We start from the raw sequence: 21,223 nt of genomic DNA, 5'->3' as shown, positions 1-21,223 counted from the left end.
CGAACACTGTAATTTTTCATTTTAACAATTTTGAAATCCAATTCTGAGTAAAAAATATTAACATTACAAGATAGTCATTTTCGGCAACAGTGTTCGAAAACAGTATGTAACATTTCATGGAACGTTTGTTGAAATTATGCATGAGATAAATTGAAAGAATTATTTATATTTACAATCCTCGAGTGAATTGCGTATTCAATTTCGTGGAAAAATAAACCATCAATCAAACTTGACAAAATGTATCCATTTTTTGGTAGAGCTCTAGGAAATGTTCGGGGACATTGGGGTATTTTAAACAAAGTAGTGCCATTTTTTACAGAATACATCAACATTAACCGCAGTTACATGTACATTTCAAAATATTGTTAAAAGCTACACTTGACATACGTCCATCAAGGTAGATCACCCTGTATATTTCTTATACTATAGATCGACATGACAAAAAGGAGGATTGAACACCTAGGCAAAATACATTTACTGCAACTAATAGTCCAGCAGACGAGGACCAGGAAACATAAGACATTCTTAGCTAGACAACTTACATAAGAGGTTTGCATTGTAGTTACGATCAGTCGGAAAGAACAAGGCACAAAAAGATGAACATTCGACCTTCCATCACTCGTTATCAGTTCAAGGAAGGTTCGTTTAAAGAAAATCACAGGTCTCTTTTTTCTTTAGCCCAATAATGAACTGAAAACCCCGAGAAGTGAACTGCATGGTGTGCAGGAATTCCAGATGAATTTTCTAATCAACTCCAGAGGAATTCCGGAAAATTCTGATAAGAATTAAAAGAAATTACGACGTGTACAATTTCCTCTTGGTCAAGGAAAAATCAAAACTCCTGTCTAAGGCTAATTTATGGGGTAAGGAGGAGAGATCATATCTCCCCGTACCTTGCTGCGACGGGTTGGCTTAATATGCACCTTCGATGCAAATTACGAATGAGTTCTCTTTATTTCAACATTCTTAAAACAAAATTACCTTTTTATCTTTACAGAAAAATTACTCTTAACATATCAATACACAATTTGAATCTGCGTGGAAGACACCGACTAGTTATACCCCGTCACCGCAAAGAATTATTTAAAAGATCATATTCCTATAATATAGTAATTATTTCTATGTAACTTTGATGGTTATAACAATAAATGTATTATTATTATTATTAAATTTTCCAAATTTAAAGCTAGCGGATTTGATATTGATTCGAGAACCGAGGCGAAACCATTTTTTCGAAAATTATTTACGACCTCGATGAATACGGGTAATGCATTGTAGCATCTTTTGTTAGTTGAATTACATTTCGGAGTTCTGGGGTTCTCTTGTATACAACTATCGAGTTACGGAAACTGTATGGGTACACAAAGGCTCCCGCTTAACTCTCGGTAAGTAACAAGTTCGTTCGCCGGGCTTTCCGATTTTAACGACGTTAAATAGTTTCAGTTCTACCGGCACAAAGTTGGGATCTTTAGAGAACAAACTAAACAAAACACAATCAAGAACGAATATCATCGGGGATTTTATTGCCAACGATTTTAGTTTGTCTTTTTATCGTCGCCCCACGTCTGGAGCGAAAATGAGACACAGACGTTAGTAAATAGAATTATATATATATATATATATATATATATATATATATATATATATATATATATATATATATATATATATATATATATATGTATATATATATATATATATATATATATATATATATATATATATATATATATATATATATATATATATATATATATATATATATATATATATATATATATATATATATATATATATATATATATATATATATATATATATATATATATATATATATATATATATATATATATATATATATATATATATATATATGATGACACTATATTCCGGGATATCATCCGTTCGCTCGTTGAACTCCGACTGGAATCCTGCATCCGACTGGAATCCTGCAAATCTTGCATCCGACTGGAATCCTGCAGACGTTTCGCCAAAATCTCATTTGGCATCTTCAATGCTCGCGCTCCGAAAACACTTCGAACACTCTATATATATATATATATATATATATATATATATATATATATATATACATTTTTTTTAAGTCTACAAAAACCAGATGTATTTTACCTGATGGGAAGACACTCTGTTTCTTCCATGTCTTTAAATTCCATTTTTATTCTCTGCTTCAATATTCGTCCATACCACCTGCCGTTACGTATGTTCGGGCTCAATTTTTTTACTACCTTTTTTTATATACGGAGGTAATATAATCACCAAAACCAAAAAGGGTCTTGCGTTATGGCGTTTTCAATTTTGAGTCAAAATCAATTTTTGAAAATATAAACTGTGTCTCTGAGGCTTTGTGCGTTTGAGTTGAAGTCTTTGTATTTGCAAAATTAACCAAAACTAACGAAAAGCGTTTTATTATTTTAAAAAAATCTTTATAATTTTGATTGTCTGATGGACAGATACATTTTCTGCTCCAAACAACTAAAATATTTGAAAAGATGCAACGTACCCAATTCCAAGAAAAACATATTGCAACATTTTTATTCTAAATGGCATACCCCATTATTTTTCATAATTTCAAATTCGCTGAGTTTTTAAATTTATTTTTGCTTATTGTAAGTTTCATTTTTTTTAAGGCTGAAATTTTGCTTTTAACGCCCGAAAATCCAATTTATTAGATTTACCTAGGCACATTTAACACACATGGCCATTTAAAACTAAAAATATCCAACAGATATAGATGAGTAGCGCCAAAACTAATTTTTTTAAATAGAACACCCCGTAAATGACCGGCATTTTAAAAAATATAGCGTTAACGCTTCTCGTGTCACGCGAGTATCATTAATTTTAAGAGGCACTGTATATTAGAGATATATAGGGTGTTCGAAAATTGAGTCGGAATCTTGGAGGAAAGATTCAATGTGGTATAATAATGGTCATGTAACAAAAATTCAAAATCGTAATACTTTACGGGGCTATGTGGAAAATACCATTGAGAATGTAGCCCGCTGCGTTAAAAACAAAATTTTCAAAAATGAATTTTGACAAGCCATGCGATTTCGAATTTTTGTGACTTGACTACCATTATTTTACCACGTTAAATCTTTTCTTGAAGGTTTCGAAATAAATTTCCGAACACCCTGCAATATACAGTACGTGGGGCTTTCGTAAGGTGTAGACAGAGACCAGACCAAAGACCAGAGGAAAACCGTATCCAAATTAAAAAAAAAATATTTTCGATTTTTATTAAAAGGACCATAATGCATCACTCAGGTATACTATTAAAGACGTAGGAAGGAAAAAATTCCTTAAATGATGTAGGTTATACGTATTTATTTATGCGTATACATGAATATCAATAACCAGAAAAATAAAACAAAAAATAAATACATTAAAATATATACAGGGAGATTCATTTTGGGCACTTTTAGATAGAACGTTGCCGTTTTCGTGAAAATATCCGTCTATCCATAAAAATAAACGGGACAACTTCATAAAGGTACAAAAAATTGAACACCACGCACTTTTACTGGTATATGAAAGGACGGGAATTATTTTTATTTATTTTTTACTCCGTTTAAAACACCTTCAGCGCTGAGAACTTTAAAAAACGAAACCCAAACTTTACCGTCCCTTACCGAAGTTTCAATTGTTTCAAAAATTTCAAGATGGCGCGTTTTCCACACTTTTACTACTTTCGGAGAAAAGAAGAAATATAATTTTTTTTTTCATTTTTTTACCACCCCTGAACTATATGCATTTTTTATATGGTGAACTAAAAATATTTTTTCTTTTATTAAAAACCAGTGACGCGCTTAATATTTTTCCGTTGTCTGTTTGTTTTTTCTGCAATAACAGGCACGACGACAAATGTGGCGGAACTTACCTGCGTCGGCAATACGATCAGGGCGACGCCTATCATAATGACCATGAACAGCTGCGACGGCCATATGTCGGGAACGAAATCCCCGTAGCCGACCGTGGAGAACGTCACGATGACGTAATACGTCGCTTGGAATAGGTTCAGGTGACGATGTCCGGCCCTTTGAAAGTGCTGAATCCCGCACACGCTGAAACGAAATTGAAAAAGTTTTCACCGCCGTTATTGCCAAATTTGTAGCGATATGCGGTATAATACGACCAAAAATATAGTGCATTTATTGCATTGACGTTTTAAGAATTTTACAGTACCTTAACCGCAGACCTTCGCAGGACAGTTGCAAAACCCATCCCAACTGAGGTTTATGCTGCATTAAGAAGACCTACCTGATATGGGCCGTAACGAATATTTGTAAACTTGAAATTTATATTTGAAAAGTAAATGGAATGTTTTAAGTTTGATTAGGCATTGATGCTGCGTTTATGAAGTTACGTAAAAGTTACTTCGTATTAAATTTTTTATTTACATGTTTCAAGAATTGCTGGCCAAAAAGATTGAAAATATACTTGTATCCCGCTTGTGAGTATAGACTGATAAATTCCGAGGACGGTCTTGGAATGGCTACGGGTAAGGGCCTGCTCGGCAGGGTGCAGGGTAAAGCACTATATCTTTGGGCGAAGTATAATACGTTTATTTTCGAATCGCCAAAGTCTAATTCTTGGCAATTTTTGGTGTTAATAAATAATACTTTTCAATATCTACATCATACAAAAATTATATTTTATCGAAATTGCCTTTAGCAAATCCCGTAAAATTTGGGGGGTGCATGTTTTCTTAACTAGTACATATTTCATTACAAAAAGATTTTAAACAACCTGACCACTACTTTTTAAAAAAATACAAACAGACCAAAAAGACCTGCGCGCCACCGAGCATTTTTTAAAGCAATTCTATTTGTCTCTATAAATTCAAACCTAATTCGTAAACAAAATCGGATATGCCGTGTTCTAGTAAGAAAGTTGTCACCGTCATTTATTAGACCAAAATTTTACTACTTTTTAAAAGTTTTCGGAAAGTTTTAGGTGTTTTTTTTTCTATTAACCCTGTATTTACAAATTTGTCAGTTGCTAGTAGTCAAGCTGGAGGTTTTATCAGTTTAAAATTTACCCTTCATTGAGAAACCCCCCTTAGTTAAGGTTTTTAAGTGCATTAAGTAGCGCGAAGTTTGCTTCAATAATTGCGGCTCCGCTTTCTGTAATCTGTGTCGAGCTTAAGCGTTGAGAGATAGGTAGAAAATGTGAGTCGTTTTAAAACTTTTAAATTCTCAAATTCAATCAAAAGTGTAACAAATTATCGGACTGTTGTTGAAATTTTAGATGTTTTAGAACTGTTAAATACCAAATTTTTTATATTTTATATTTATATATAAGTAAAACAAAAAAAAAGTTTACATTTTTTTGTGATGTGTAAAGTCCAATTATGGTAACTTTTCAACGTTTAATTCATACTATATAGTTTGTACAAAAAATGTTATCTAAAAGCAGTACCCCCGTGTATGTTATAACATTTTTTGGTTTTGTCCTTCCTGTGAGCTTACGTTTCAAAGGATTTTGAAAATTTTGGTGTCAAAATGTTGCAAAAAAATTACCGGTTTTAAAAAGTTTTTGTTCCCACCAGGGTGCTATTTGAAAAAACTAGGTTATTTTAAAAAATTAATAGTTCGTTACATTAAATGCTATTTGACATCAGACAAGCATAGAAAAGTTTCATTTACAATTTTTCCCATAATTAGGTGACCCGGTAAAGTATTTATGACGGTCATAGCCTCCTAGCCTTAAATAAAAATATAAAAAGAAATTCTGTAGAATGATCTCGCTCAAACCGGAAGTGCATATTGTCAAAAAATTGGACATTCGGCCTTCCAATTTTCGAAGCGCCATCTCAAGCCGTTTAAAAGTTATAGAGTGTTCCCACTTCCTTGTTTCTTGGAACCATTGGAAATCATAATTAATGAGGATTGAAGTCATTCACAGAAAATTAGAATAAGAATAGAGAAAGCAAGTTCCGCCTTCAATTAAATAGCTAAATTGTTTACCAAAGACATCAAAATCAGATTCCTTAGATGCTATATTTTCTATATACTTTTCCATTTAATGGAGTCATGTGGCCAACAAAAAAGTACTGATACAAAAGCATTTAGAAAAAAGGAACAGCACCAAGAGAAGAAGACTTGGGACATCGTGAAAAACGGTCTTTTAAAATCCGTTCTCCAATGGAAAGTCTATGGTAAAAAAGGACCAGGAAGAAGAAGAATATCATGGATGAAAAACTTAAGAACGCGGTTCTCAAACACAACAACCCAACAGCAGTAGTGACCAAAGTCGAAGAAGTGAAGAACAACATATCGATAAATTAAAAAAAAATCAAATGTCTCTTCAATAATCAATCAGATCTTAATAATGAACCCCTATTTTTGGTTTTGGTTAGATCGTACTAACAAAAATCGTTTCATATTTTACGCGCAAAAAGAAGCGTTCATTCATCATTTATTTAATTTTAATAGCACGATGTGAATTTTTGACGAGGCGTATTTAAAAAAAACCGTTATAAATCAACCCCGGAGCCGCCCCAATTTGTAACTTTTCGGTAAAACAAATTCCGGCCGATGTAAAACGCGTAACACTATACGTCCGTCGGATTAATTCACAACTTGCGGGCCGAAGTTTCCGCAACAAAAATTTACGGCTGCCCCGCCCTCGTTCATCACCCGATCCGCATTGGGTCGGACGTCACGATTTATTTCGCTCTGCCCGTGACGTCTTTACCGTTGTGGTTGTTTCTCCGTTTCCGCTACAGCACTGTGGGCCATCTGTGTAATATTATAATTTCGGGAGATTGTAATAATAAAGAAAACGATGTTTAATTATGCAAACTAAACTACCCACCTACAACAACATAAGTTAACTAACCAAAACTAATAAGATTCTGGAGTATAACTTTTTCTTTGTAACTTCAGTATTTTTTCCTAAACTAGTTATGATGGGATCCTGTTTCGAAAATTTCTTTCACTTGTACTCCATGATGTCTTAACTGTAAAATTATATAAATAAACTATGTAGAGTACCTTCGCTTTTATAGTTTGCGTTGGCTTTCTTATTGTAGAGGGTGTCCAGATAAGGGTGGTAAGCGAAATGGTTCAAAATTAATTTGAACTTCATAATTGCACCGCCAGAGGTCACACCTGCTCTGAAGAAACACAAAATCCACGATAACCTCTGAAAGTTAGACAATGCGCCGTGACTTTGAAAATATCGATAGCTTGAGTGATAACTTTTTATTTTTTTACTATTTTTTTAATTTTTCTGGATCTGGCGGTCGAATCACCAAGTCTAATACTTAGCCTTAGATAAAAAAAAAATATTCGGAATCTCTATCTTAACAGAGAACATTCAAATACTTCATCGAAAAATGAAAAAATATATTTTTTTTGCAATCAGTCGGCTAATAAAGAGCTAATATAATTATTTAATGAATAATAATGAATGGTTGATTTGATTATTTCTTTAAATTAAGATTAAGATTAAAAAATATTCTAAAATGTAAAAAAACCCAAAATTTTCGAAAAGCTCAGAGGAGCGAATGGTATATTTTGGGTATATTTTCGCAAAACATTAACAGACATGACCGTCAGAATGGACAAACGTCAAAATCCAAAGCGTGGGAAATGTCTCCGAAAACATCCGATTGTTCCCAAACCCGTGCATTAAAATTCCGGAAATGTCCGAAGTGGCTCGAATTCGTGGAAAACGAAACTGACGTGGTAAAGTGACGCTTCCCGCACGCTAGATCGGCGTGTAATTAGGTATTTTACAGACGGGAGTAGAATAAATCATTTTATACAGCTTCGGTTTATTTTATGATTTATGAGGTTATATGAGAAAATATAATAATAGTTTGCTTTATAATCTGACATTTTTGCTAAAAATAATAACCGTTATACCTACTTAGTAATCGTATAAATAAAATTTTCTAATTATTCGAAACAGTGGAGAAGATGTTCTTTCAAGACACTAAAAGTAAGTTACAGGTATATACATTACAAGATGGGTACAAATTTTATGGTTGAAAATATCAACAAATCAAATAATGTTGAATACAAACAAATGCTTAGTGTTGGGGATGGTCAATTGACCATATCTTAATTGACTGGTAAAGCTCGATCAAAATCTTTATCTATCATTATTTAATAATAATATGTATTTTATAAAAATTTGCCTATAACTTTTTTTAAGGAATACCTAAATACGGTACTTAGCGATTCATTAAAATATTCTATCTAGTCCTCAAAAATTCGTAACGGCGACAAAACTTAGTCACACAAATAAATAAATAAAAATTGTATTTTTAAAATTACTTGATGAAAATCCTTTTATCAAAATAAATAAGAACTAAAAGTTCAGATTTTCACGGAATTATATATTTTCACATGACAATTGTTTGGACAGCATCGTGTCTTCATCAAATCTTAATTAATGTTGTTGTGAGAATTTAAATTCAATAAAGGAAGAAGTATTTAAATCTAATCGATCGTTAAGCAAATCATTTGAATGTCTTATTTTGTTAATCTCCATGGCTTCGAATAAATTTAATTTTCTACTTTTTGTGGCTGTATGTAAAATATCAAAATTTATTGGAAGCCATGGAGATTAACAAAATAAGATATTAAAATTAAGGATAAATTAGATCTAAATACACCTCCTTTACTGAACTTAAATTCTCACAACATGGATTAAGGTTTTATGGTCATTTTTCGGTATATATAGTAGTAGGTAGTTTGTAAATATTACATTTGATAAAGACACGGTTTTGTCGAAACAATTTTCTTGTAAACAGTATAATCTCGTGAAATACCGAACTTTTAGTTCTTATTTATTTTCAAAATTACTTCGGTCGATTGACACCAAAAAATTTGACCAATTTCACAACCTTTAAATGCTCAAAGTTCACCGTCAACTTTTAACTTTGTTTATTAGTCTACCTTGTCGTATCAAATAAAATAGAATGCGATATTAATGTCAATCTAATTTACCAATAGAAAAAATATAATGTATTGCAAAGTATTCAGACTTTTAAAAACACATGTGATTGGTCGAGCTTAAAACAAAACAAGACCTTATAATCCGCTCATATCTCAATACGCTTCATCCCTTCAGGTGCGCCCCGCAGAGTAGGAGAAAATTGAGCGAGGCTTTGAATATCGAACAATGAGTGAGAACGTAAACATTTGCAACTCGTTACTGCGAGAAGAATCAGTTACCTTGTGAAGACGAGGCAAATTAGGGTCGCGGAGAGTATCGTCAGCTGCTGCGATAGGGCCGACTGAGACTTCTGCATCGCTCGATGCAGATCGTTCTGAAACAAACAATAAATTTACAGGGCGGACCAAACTGGACGCATTTAAAGTGAAACTAGCATTTCCAAAACAGATGGACTAGAGCCTTTTCCAAAAAGTCAGTGTTACTTCTTAAAGAAACTTCCACGGGCTACTGTAATACTTTTTATAAAACTTCTGGATTTCTCCTGCGCCGGTTTTTGTTTACTCGAACTAGCCGACGATTCGCCAATCATCCTGTTAGCTTCTTCAGAGCTTGACTGAAACTGGCTCGCATTTTACTAAGCTAAATGAGGGGCATAAACACCGTCTTAGAAGACAGATAAAGATCGAGTCCCGGCCGAAGATGTTGCGAGATTTTTGGACAAGAGGTAAATATGGTTTTGACGTTAGACTTCTTTAGAACATTTTTTATGAGGTCAGTAATGTTTTGAATGTAAGGAAGGACCACAGTGGCAAGTGCTTTCGGCCATATTGCTATTGGAAGGTTGTGGTGAAGTGTATGTGAAAATTATTAGAGAGAAGAGCAAAGGTAAGGTGTTTTAATTCTGGGGTTAGTGACTCAGGCTGAGATAGTTTTATGGCTCTTTAAACAAGAGAGTTGATAACCGATGGTTTTTGGGCCGGATATTGATGTGACAATGCATTAAACACAATGACCATATGTTAGGTCTGATTTCCTATTTATAAGAATATCTATCTAGTTTCCAACACAATGGTAAAACGTATGTTAGGGTGTATAGAGTTTAAATGTCTAAGAAAATCTACTAGGGTTTCCTGACCCTTTGACTTCAGAAGAAAGGTGTCGATAGCTTTCTTAAAGGCTTCCATAAATCTATTCGCGATGATTGGTGATGATGGAGAACCCCCATAGCTGTTACGGCGTTTGTTCAAAAATTTGATCGTAATAAGAAAAATGTGTTCCAGGCAAACATTTTTCGATTAAGGTGGGAAGGTTTGGTTCCAGATTCTCGAATCCTAATATATCTGAAATGATGTTGATAGTTTCAGGAATGGGAATTTTGGTAACTACGTCGAAAATAGCTAGAATATCTTATGTATCTAATGTAATACTTTTGAATTATTCGATGAAGTGATTATGGTGAACTGATGGCCCCGCTTCCCTCAAACAACATATAAGCAGGTACAGAGTAAAATGCGAGCCAGTGCCAGTCAAGCTCTGAAGAAATCAAGAGGATGATTGGCGAAACGTCAGCAAGTTCGACGCAGCAAAAATCGACGCAGGAGGAATCCAGAAGTTTTGAATTTAATGGTTTAGATATAAAATATTCGTAGTTTTGGAGTTATATTTGGATCCATCGCTCTGTATATCTTTGACTGAGTGAAAAACATATTCAAAAATCGCAAGGCAGGAATTCCTCTAAGTTTTTCAAGTCAGCCCCCACTGAATGGAAATGGAAATGCGTGGAGTTTTTCGGCGGGTTTATTAAACTGTGTTTGCTGATAGACTTCTAAATTTCCCGCTTGACATTTTAATCAGAAGCAACGTTCTCGTACATTACGTAAGCAGGAAGGGCAGGTCGAATTTTCATTACGGAAAGGTAACAGAAGATATATAAAAATATGTAAAAATATGTTAAAATTTAAAATAAGATAACAACCAAAAAAAAAAAAAAAATTCGAAAAGCTGAAACAACTGCGGAAAAACCGGTTTTCTCAAAAAATTCCAAATTAACGAATACCGTAATCTACTCTAGGTAAGGAAACGTTTTTGTTTGAACTATTTTTTTCTATCTCGTCAAATTAAGATTGGATGGATCAAATATTGGTTTAGAAAAAGTTGAATAGCTTTTTTTTGGCTAATCCGATTTCGACGAACTTAGTTTAGTTTTAAAGGGTATAATTTTTATTATATTAATTCTTTTACGAGTCGTTAGGAGGCGCAATAACATGTAACATATTAATAACATATTGACCGTTTATTTTTTAACTATTATTGATTATTGGCGATTAATATGGAGAAATTATATGAGCGTCTCACGTCGTCGTCTCTCGAATTATTAATATGCTTAAAAATTGCATTCCACTACTTTCTGTGTTTTTTATGCTTTTTCATCTTAGCTAAAAATTTTCATACCATTATGTTTAAAATTTTCGAAAAAATCATAAAAATTGCTGTTTTTGACATCAAGCGCCTCCTATCCACTCGTAAAAGAATTAATATTGTGATATTGACACAGTGTGCTTATCTGGAGTAGATTGCGTTGAATATTTTTCAAAAAACTCAATTTTTTTCTATTTTACATTAGAATTTACTCCTCCTAGCAGCCATTTTATGAACCTGAAAATAATTTCCAGCTTTTTTTATGGGCCGATTTACCTATAAACACTTTTTTTCCAAGTCGGTTCCTGGATATGGCCGGCGTCTCTTATTATTGGACCACCCGGTACAATTCAATAAAATATGCTTTTTCTTTGAATATTTATATATTATATATGTTTGTACTATGTTTTAGTTGTATCCTATTAAATGTTTTAGTCCTTAATACAAAAACATTGTCTTGGTTCAGTAATCGGAATTATTTACGTATCCGGATCATCGTGGTTAACTTTAAATATTATTACTTATTCAACCAAATTTAAGGAATTTTTATGGCATAAACATAATCTGAATTTTTGTTTATAAATTACTCGGTTAGATTTCAGGCTATTATTCCTAGTCGTTCTTTTCCCGTAAACAAAAAATAATTAAATCCGTCGCAAGCAGAAAAAGACAATTATTATTCGGCTTAGTTCGTAACACTCTCCCGACCTGCACGTCCTCGTAACTGAGTCAAAAAATATAATCCACGTATCCTGATAAAACACGATTTAGGCCGTTTTCCCCTTTGTTTTTTAATGTGTAATTGCTTTCCGCTGTAAAGCGCCGGCGGCCGTACATTGACCCCCACCACCCTCTCGGCCCCCTACGTTTTTTACATTCCAGTAAGAATTAATATTTGCACGGGGATCATTTCCGCGCGTTGAACATTACTTTTTGCAAATTCATCGTGGAAAAACGTCGCTAAAGGTCCATATACAGTGTCCCCCATAATGTTGGATACATGTTATTCGGTCCCCATCGATTTTCATGAATTTCAAATTTAATTTTCTCACGAAACGCTGACTGAATTCGCAATATACATTTTTACAAGTACAAAAAACAATTTTTACAGTTTTATACTAAGTGTTTGTCACATAATGTGTTACTATATTTTCTGAAAGATATTACAAAAACCTACAACTTTTATCATATACCCATTGCTTCAAAAAAAATTAATCTTTACAAAAGTTTTATTTACCATTTTCTAACCAACCAACAAAAGAAATTTTATAAATTACAATTTCTGTGGATTAATCAACGACCTTCGTCAACCCCGAATAACGATTTCTAGCGCATTCGTTTAATTAGTTCAGACCCTCTTTCGTTGCATCAAAAAGAAAGGACGCAAGCAAAAAGTGTAGCAAGAAAACTGTTGCATAAAAATTTGTTGGTTATCCCTTTTAATAAACTCTCTGGGTGGGTATCAAAATATAAACTTCACAAGAAATATTTTACTCAAATGAAAGGATAAAACTCTTTATTTAATTTAGCTGTCCTTGGGTTAATTAAGGAACAATTAGATTTTAAGATATCGAACACTGTCCCTAATTCCTATCCCACGTTAAACTTTGCGCCAGTACAAGGTCAAATTAATAAATAAATTAAATAAAATAAATTAATAAATATTTGACTGACTTTGACAGGCACACCTAATAGTTCACGGAAATTTCGTTAAGGATTTAGCATTGAGTATAAAACTGCTTTTTCTTTAAATAAAATTGTTTTTCATAAAATAAAAGCCAGTTAGCATAGCAGAAACTTTTGAGTTGACTCGAATTTGAGTGCTACGTTAATTTTGATGGTTTGCTCCAATTATTATTTTAATAATAAAATATAGAATAATAAAAGTGCCAGCGCCAATGTCCACATTATACTAATTAATTAATTTAATTTATTGTATTTTTTAATGCAGGTAAGTTACTCTCTCTGAGTTGTAAATATTAAAATGTTTAAACCATTTTTCTTTGAATTCGAGTCCTTTTTTTAAGTTGATACATTTATAAAGAACTGGAAAAGAAAAATTTTTCAAGTTCAAGTTTTTGACAGTTTCGAACATCACCATTTTTTAAAAATATTTTGTATATATAAAAAAAAATTCTGGCTGGCAAAGGAAAATATTGAAAAACTTTTGAAAATTTAGAAGTGGTAAGTACAAAAGCTTAAGGTTTATTTGAAACTCCCTTCTCTTAAATTAAACAAATAAATTAACATATTTCTCCAATTCCAGTCAATCTGTAACATCTTAGGATTATAATGTTTACATTTAGAAAAAGTAGACTTTAGCTGGATTTTTCAGCAAATATTCAACTTCTAAGGGGCAGTATCCATATTTATTACCTAATATTAAGAGCAAAAATAACTGCGAGGTTATGTGAAATTTCATAAGATTTTTGCAGATACTTTAATAACATAATCAGAAAGTGGGGGTCGTTTCTAGCCTTACTAACATCATGTAAACGTGGTAACTTCGAGCTGGTTTAGTGTAAATTTCGCACACAATCAGTACAAGCGTACTTACAAACATATTCTCCAACGAGCGCTTTGCTAGCCAACAGTTGAGAAATACCGGAATGAACATGGCCCTCAGCGGCGAATAGAAAATCTGAAAGAGAAATGATAAAACAGTTAAGTGGGTTGAACGAGACGCAATAAGCTAGCCGAGGGGTTATTTCATTTTTCCGCTGAACTGGAATAGTTTCAACTCTAAATATAAATCATATAAAAAAAGACAGATACGAAGAAAAGACAGAGACATTGAATTCATTTATTTTGTTTTAAAATCTTATACTTAGACCAGAAATATAATGCTTTTACAACCGACGCCACCCCATGATTAACCTTGCCTACTATTTGTTACTCCAAAACCGCAAAACATCAGGGGGAAATTCCAGGACCGTCCTAGGAATTTATCTACCTACACTAACCAGCTGGATGTAAGTGTGTTTTCAATCTTTTTCACGTTTATTTTCATTACATTTCTACATAGTATCAATATTAATATATAAAATATTAAATATAATAATAACAAAGTATCGCTCACATAAAAAATCACCTAGTTCAATGATCAACACCGCCACGAATCGTTCTCGATAAATATTTTCTTCTTTTATTAATTCTTTTTTCATAGTTAGACTAGCTTTGTACTGATATTTTAGCTACCTCTTGCCGAATTACGTTTATGGTACTATCACTAAATTTTGGTGCAGTGTTGTTTCCTCGTATATGCGCTTTCAATTCGAACCAAATCATCTCAATTGGGTTAAATATACAATGATACAGGCGTAATTTCCAGATTTCATATCAGTTGTGTTCACTTCATCTTTGAATCTTTGACGTGTTTGGCAGCCAAAATCCATCTTCCATTTTTGGACCCAGCATGAAGAATTATTATTCGGCTTCTATATTGTCATTAGATTCGACTACCATCTCCATTATGCGTTGATTTACATGTCTTCTTCCAACAGGCAACATCTGCTTCATCCCACGGTCTCCACATTTTTAAGTGTTAAAAAACAGCTCTAAGCCTAAACAAATTTAAAAAAAGCGTTTCAAATAAAAAATTTGAAGTTTCTTTCGTTAGGGTCCATCTCAGGCAAAACCTACTTAATGCAGAATAAGCATCCGTTGGGATGGGTTTTCCCACGGTCCTGCGAAGGCCTGCGGTTAAGATACTGTAAAAACGTCAAAGCAATAAATGCACTATATTTTTGATCGTATTGTACTAAGAAATTAAAGGAAGGAATAGTAACAAATAGAAAGACAGCTTAAATAAACGGAGTGTTTGATAAATGATAGTTTAAACTGGAAAATCTTATCATTTCCACAGGGTGTTTGGAAAATGTAAATAAAATAAAGAAGGTTTGCTAGACCACAAACACCGTTGATTGGGAAGCACCTGCTGACAAAATTTTAATATTTTCGACAAAAATGGTAATGCTTAAATAATTTGTCAGGTCCCACGAGCAGAAAAAGCCGATTTTTGGAGTTATAATAATAAATGCTTGATGAAAACGATATTGAATTGAATACTGTAAATATTGAACTTAAATTTTGTCAGACCCAAATGAGTGGTCTAAATTCCAATTAGGCATCTCAAACCCATCTTCAAAATAATTATAATGGAAACAATTTTGCACGGGTTTATTTTTATTGAAAGCCAAGATGCTCATATTTTTAATATTTCACCGATACTCTTTCTTGTCAAAGTTACATCGAACACTAATTTTCGAATATAAAAATATCTTATATTCGGGATGAGACGTTAAAATAATGTTCGACCCCTTGTATATCAGAAGACACTTTGTTTAAATTGCTCAAAACCTTACATTTTGAATTAACAGAGGTGAAAAATATATAGCGGTTTGTTTACAACGAAGTCAAAAATGGTGCCGCATCATTGACATTTGATGAATGTCAGGATTGTAAGGTGTTTATCATCATCATCATTAAAAGTTATATAGAAAGTTTTCATCGTATATTAAACACAGTTTGCTCAAAGTAGCCGAAACCTTATATTTTTGTATTCAGAATTGGAAAATCCGTTTAGGGAGATAAAAATATTTACATTGCCATAGACAGAGTAATTGGCAGATCCACAGAAAAATAAAATTAATTCAAATTCAAGTCATTTTTGTAACATTTTTTTGTCTCCGCTACTTTAATTTCTCTAATACGACTTACGAGACACCCGGTATATTTTATGATGTCAACGTTTCCAAAAATGCGCAAAAAACTAAAATCTCACTCACCGTAAATGCGAACGGAACCGTGGTCATGATTTCTAGTATAAACTGGAACGACAGAAGTTGCTGCCAAATATTGCCCTGAAAAGAAAGAAAATAAAATAAACGGGACCGTTCAAATATGGTATTAATTATGGCCGTTAACAATAATACTTATAAACTTTGATGCCCTTATAAATTGGAACTATTTCTGACAGCGAAAGGGTAGGATATCACTTTGACTATATTGATCTACTCTAAGGTGTACCTCAAGTTTGTCACATCCTGCCTGTTCCCTTTAATTTGTTAGGTTTGCAACGCTATCGGGAATTGCCGATAGTTTTAATGCAGTTAAGGTCGCTAAATATATCAAATTTTAATTATCAAACTCTACAGTTTCATATTAATTTAATAAATTAATTAATTAAATTAAACAATTAATTTTGATTATTCCTTGAGAAGGGGTAAATGACATTAAACACCTCAAATCATAAATACCTCACCCAATTTATTATAAACCGACGCCTCTAATTGCGCAAAATGAATTGAGGTCTAAGTGGAAAAAATTATTTCATCTGAACGGACCGGCTACTATTTTATTCAAATACATTTCAATTAAAAATTATTGAAAAAAAATTCTCCATTTTTAATGACAATTATATAACTAGTATTGAGTGCTATATTTCCAAAAAAAAAACCTCGCAATCGAAATTAATAATCATACTGCTTTCGATTTAATACTCTAAAAACGTGAAGATTGCAGATTGATCTATTCCCAAGGTACTGTAAATTGCAGTTTTTTTCTTTCAAAATTTAATTTTTAATTAGAAGTTTCTGGCTGCGTAACCAATTTAAAAATGTATTAATAAATATTTTCTAATTTATTTCAATTGTAAAATTGTGTAATCGTAAACAATGAAAAATAAAAAAATTCGTCTCCCTTATAATATGGAAAAAGGCTTAAAATATTCACGGCATAATTAATTAGAAGTATTCGGATTGAAAGGTTTCCACTGTTTAAACTAAATTAACGTATCGGAGTTTTTATATGGGACGCCGTTTAATTTATCCCTGCTTTTTGTAATTAATTTTTTAACGCGGAACGCCGAGCGGCTATTTAATTATTAATATAATGATCGAGGGGATTTTTGACTAAACCAGCCTTGGTTAAATTTTTCAGGTCTGGTAATTTCAAAGGGAGACTTGAACATAATAATAGACTCGACATTAATATCTTGAAGTATAATCCATGAAATATCAATTTTTTACTTTTATTTTATTTTTACTTTCATATTTATAATGTGACGCTATGTATTGTTATAAATAGGGTGAGAAGGCAATCCAAAACCTACAAAATGTGTTTTTTTTCAATAATAGAGTATATAGAGTATTCCCAGTAAAAGCAAAAGGTTCTTTGCTAATTTGTTGATTAAAAGCTACCGGGATTTCAGAATTTATTTTGTACAGCAGCGACAAAAAGGAAAATATTACAGGTAGTTAAAGTTAACGACAAAAAAAAGATATATTCAACCAAATTGTTTTGTTTTCTACTCAAATATTTTATTTGCTAGAAGTAGCTAGAAGATTTTTTTAAATTCTTTTCTTTTCTGTGCAGACGAAAAGTGTATTGTGGACTGGCATGTTAAATCAGTAAAACATCAGTTCAAAGGGCAAAAATTGCAATGAGGGGAACACTCCTAGCAAACAATAAAACACTGCCTTGAAAAAAATCCAAGAAACAGAGAACAAATCCAATTCTATAAGAATGAAATGTAAGGTATTCATTGAATCTAATATATCACTTAAAAAAATGGGCAACCCAAATTTGAAATCATCTTCGACAAAATATTGTAAAGTAAATTTAACATACTGGATGAGTCAGCTGTTCGACTGGATTCAAACCCCTTAAAAATATTTTAGCAGTTTTTATACTCAATTTTACTAATTTTGCTTAACCCGTTTTGTCCCAGTAGTGCTTTAATACACTACCTATTCTATGACTTTTTTGTCACATCCAGGAAATATTTTTGCACATCCATTTAGAAATTTTATTATTATCAGTACTAAAGGACATAAAACCGTAGAAATCGCTAATTTATGTGTAAATGAAAGATTTTATATAAGACTTCAAAAGATAACAAAAGCGGTACATAAATTTGTATCACATTTTCAAGTAAATCCAAAGCATTAAAAAAAAATATTTTATATTGATTATGCTTTATTCTTTGAAAAGATTTACTGGTGCGTGAATGCACCGCTGGTTTTATGTGTGAAACAAAACTTTTTTATTGCAAGTCTAGACAAGTCAGCGAATGTGGAATAGACATCCAACGATTAGCGTGTTCTTTAGTATTAGTTTGTGCCTTGTGCAGTGAACGTTACAGTTCGTAAAATATGACTCAAAAGGAATTAGAGGCGGCTATGGAGGAGATCGTGATGTATTATTAGGATTTACGTATTCTTATCTATTGTAGCATTCCATTCCATGTAAATTTATGCTACAAATAACGTGAAAAAAATCTTTACAGAACATATTGACGCGGTCTATATTCCTCCCGACGTGGATACCTTGACCGACGAAGAAGATATGAACGATAACATAAATTTACAAGAGTTTGGGGAACCAATTGATATAGTTCGAACTTTAGAGTTACAACAGTCCTGTAATTCATTAACTACTGAGTCTGAATGGGACTCATCCAATTATGAAACCCCGGAATTCAAAAGAAGGAAGACCTATGCTTTCTGCAAACGACAGGCTTGCTTCTACCGTCAAATTGAAGAAAGGTAAGATTGAGTACACTCACACACCTATATCCGATGAATTTAGATCATGTGAGGAAAAAATAGGCTTTTTGGAAAAACTCGGCTTGAAATTTTTTTAATGTTTGTTGATGACGAAGTGATCGATTTGGTTTTAAAATTTTCGGTAAAATATGCTGAAGACAATAACCGCCATCAATTCTCGTTGTTAATTTTGCAGGCATTTTATTGTTCTCGGGTTATCATTCATTGCCACATATTGAGCTTTATTGGTCTACTGTTGAAGACAAAGGAATTGAACTTATAAAAAAAATGTATGAGCCGCAATAGATTCCAATTGATAAAACAAAACTTGCACTTATATGACAATAATCTCTTCGATAGAAATGATACATCTTCAAAAGTTACACTCTTCTCTAATAAACAAAAAAATCTTCAGTTTGGAATATTTTCGTTCAACTTATCCATAGATGAACAGTTCGTTTTGGTTTCAAGCGTTGGTACCTGTGCAAGTTGCTGCTATCTGAATGTATTGTTGAATTGTTGAATTTGTATTTTTTTTATAATCTCGAATAATATTTTGTTACTGTAAAATTTCTACGTCTTGGAATTTGCTTTGAATAAAACTCTTTTATTACAATGTTTTTTTCATTGATATATATTCAAATAGATCTATGGTATAGGTAAAAAGTTATAGGATATCTGAAGAACGATTTGAATTACAAAAAAATAGTCCTGGCTTTATTTAAAATAACATTAACATTTATAAATTTTCATATTATAAAAACGCATATTCTAAACTAATTTTGTGAAAAATATTGGCATTTTCGCTTACATTTTATTCGCTCAGTTACAAAAATAGACAGAAAGAGTTCAGTTCATACTGTTCATTTTATGTTAAATATTTCTTTATTTCGAAGAAATTGAAAAATATTTTATGCCTTACTGTGGTTATATACTCGCATGCAGCTCTCAATTCTCATTATAAACACATTTTTCGATATTTTTGCATCAAATTTGTAGAAATGAAGTTGGTCACGTGACCCATGTCGGCAAGTGGTCTTATAGGTTAGCTCATATGCAGGAGCGATAACAAATAAAAAATATTCATTACAATATTTTTTTAAAATAAAAACTTTTGAGGGTAACATTACAGCAGTTTTATTGATGATATACCGGGTGACACAAGAAAGTGGGTAACTTTTTGACTTTTGGAATACGGGGAGATCAACGGGGAGAAGAACATCACTTTCATTTATTTTGGAACTGGAGTTTTGTATTTATTTGAATTAAATAAGTGCGAAGGATATTTACTTAATAACCATTTTATTTTCACAGGAAACTTTCATGATTGGCGAAACGTTAGCAAGTTCGCCTCAACAAAAAAAGAAGCAGGAGGAATCCAGAAGTTTTGTAAAAAAGTATTACAGTAGCCTGTGGAAGTATCTTAAAAAAACATGCATCTAATTGGAATCGTGATTCACTGTTTATTTTACTTCTTTCGTTGTTGTAGATTTCTCTAACATGGTTTTACCAAGCGTACAACCCCATGTCGAACGTCGTTTATATAATCAATCATTCATCGACGCCATTGTTGCCCGCACGAAGCCCCGTGTCCGAAGGGTCGTTTACTTTTGTGTTTCGTTAAGTTTCCGACCAAACGAAATTGGGTGAAATAAATAAAGACTAGGTAAATTTTATTCGATACGAAGCACCAACAGGTGAAGGTATTGATTTACTACTTTACTACGAAGGGGAGGGGGCATTTTAACAAAATTAGGTTCGTTCCGATAGAGGCGAGAAATACATTTTTCTAAAACGTTGGAAAGATCTGATCTTAACAATTCATCGTAAACGTGCTTCAAACTGAAGAAACTTTCGAGTTCGTATTGAATGTCGAGGTTAAAGTAACTCAAATCTCTTAGTGATTTGAGTGCGGAACGAACCTACTAAGTTTGTTGATTATTTCGTCGTTAGTTTTGTTGTTTGCAAATATTCTTAAAATGTTTTTGTATACATAAATGAACATGCAACAAAATGGATTGTATTTTATTATTATCTTGCGAATAATTCAAGAGAAAAATTGTTATTGAAATACTGAACGCTTCTATTAAGTTGACTTCTAATGCAACTAGACTTTACGATATATAGTAAGGGCCTAATCAACAACTTATTACTAAAAAAAAGTCCGCCAAATTAAAAAAAAAAAAAGTAACGATATTGTCCCGAATTATTCTTTCATCGAACGATGAAGATTTTTAAAATATAAACTCAAATTGTTTAGAACGGTTATGGCAGGGAAATTATAAAGCCGATTCAAAAAGTTCGCCTGTTTTTACTGATAATAATAA

At 32.4% G+C, this 21,223-nt stretch overlaps 1 protein-coding gene across 13 annotated transcripts in view; it reads right to left on the bottom strand.

Moving 5' to 3' along the window:
• Positions 1 to 21,223, bottom strand: part of LOC132698552 (potassium channel subfamily T member 2) — a 346,214-nt gene that overhangs the window by 60,979 nt on the left and 264,012 nt on the right. For all 13 annotated transcript variants that reach the window (XM_060664706.1, XM_060664702.1, XM_060664703.1 and 10 more), the window contains 4 exons: positions 16,137 to 16,211; positions 13,907 to 13,990; positions 9,210 to 9,304; positions 3,899 to 4,082 (listed from right to left, as the gene is read on the bottom strand). In XM_060664706.1, the coding sequence (XP_060520689.1) occupies positions 3,899 to 4,082; positions 9,210 to 9,304; positions 13,907 to 13,990; positions 16,137 to 16,211 (438 nt within the window). The remainder of the gene's footprint in view (positions 1 to 3,898; positions 4,083 to 9,209; positions 9,305 to 13,906; positions 13,991 to 16,136; positions 16,212 to 21,223) is intronic.

The sequence above is a fragment of the Cylas formicarius genome, unplaced genomic scaffold (genome assembly GCF_029955315.1).
Source record: "Cylas formicarius isolate icCylForm1 unplaced genomic scaffold, icCylForm1.1 PGA_scaffold_2__14_contigs__length_35257938, whole genome shotgun sequence".
In the NCBI taxonomy this organism is placed as follows: Eukaryota; Metazoa; Arthropoda; class Insecta; order Coleoptera; family Brentidae; genus Cylas; species Cylas formicarius.
This window is presented reverse-complemented; position numbering and strand designations above follow the sequence as displayed.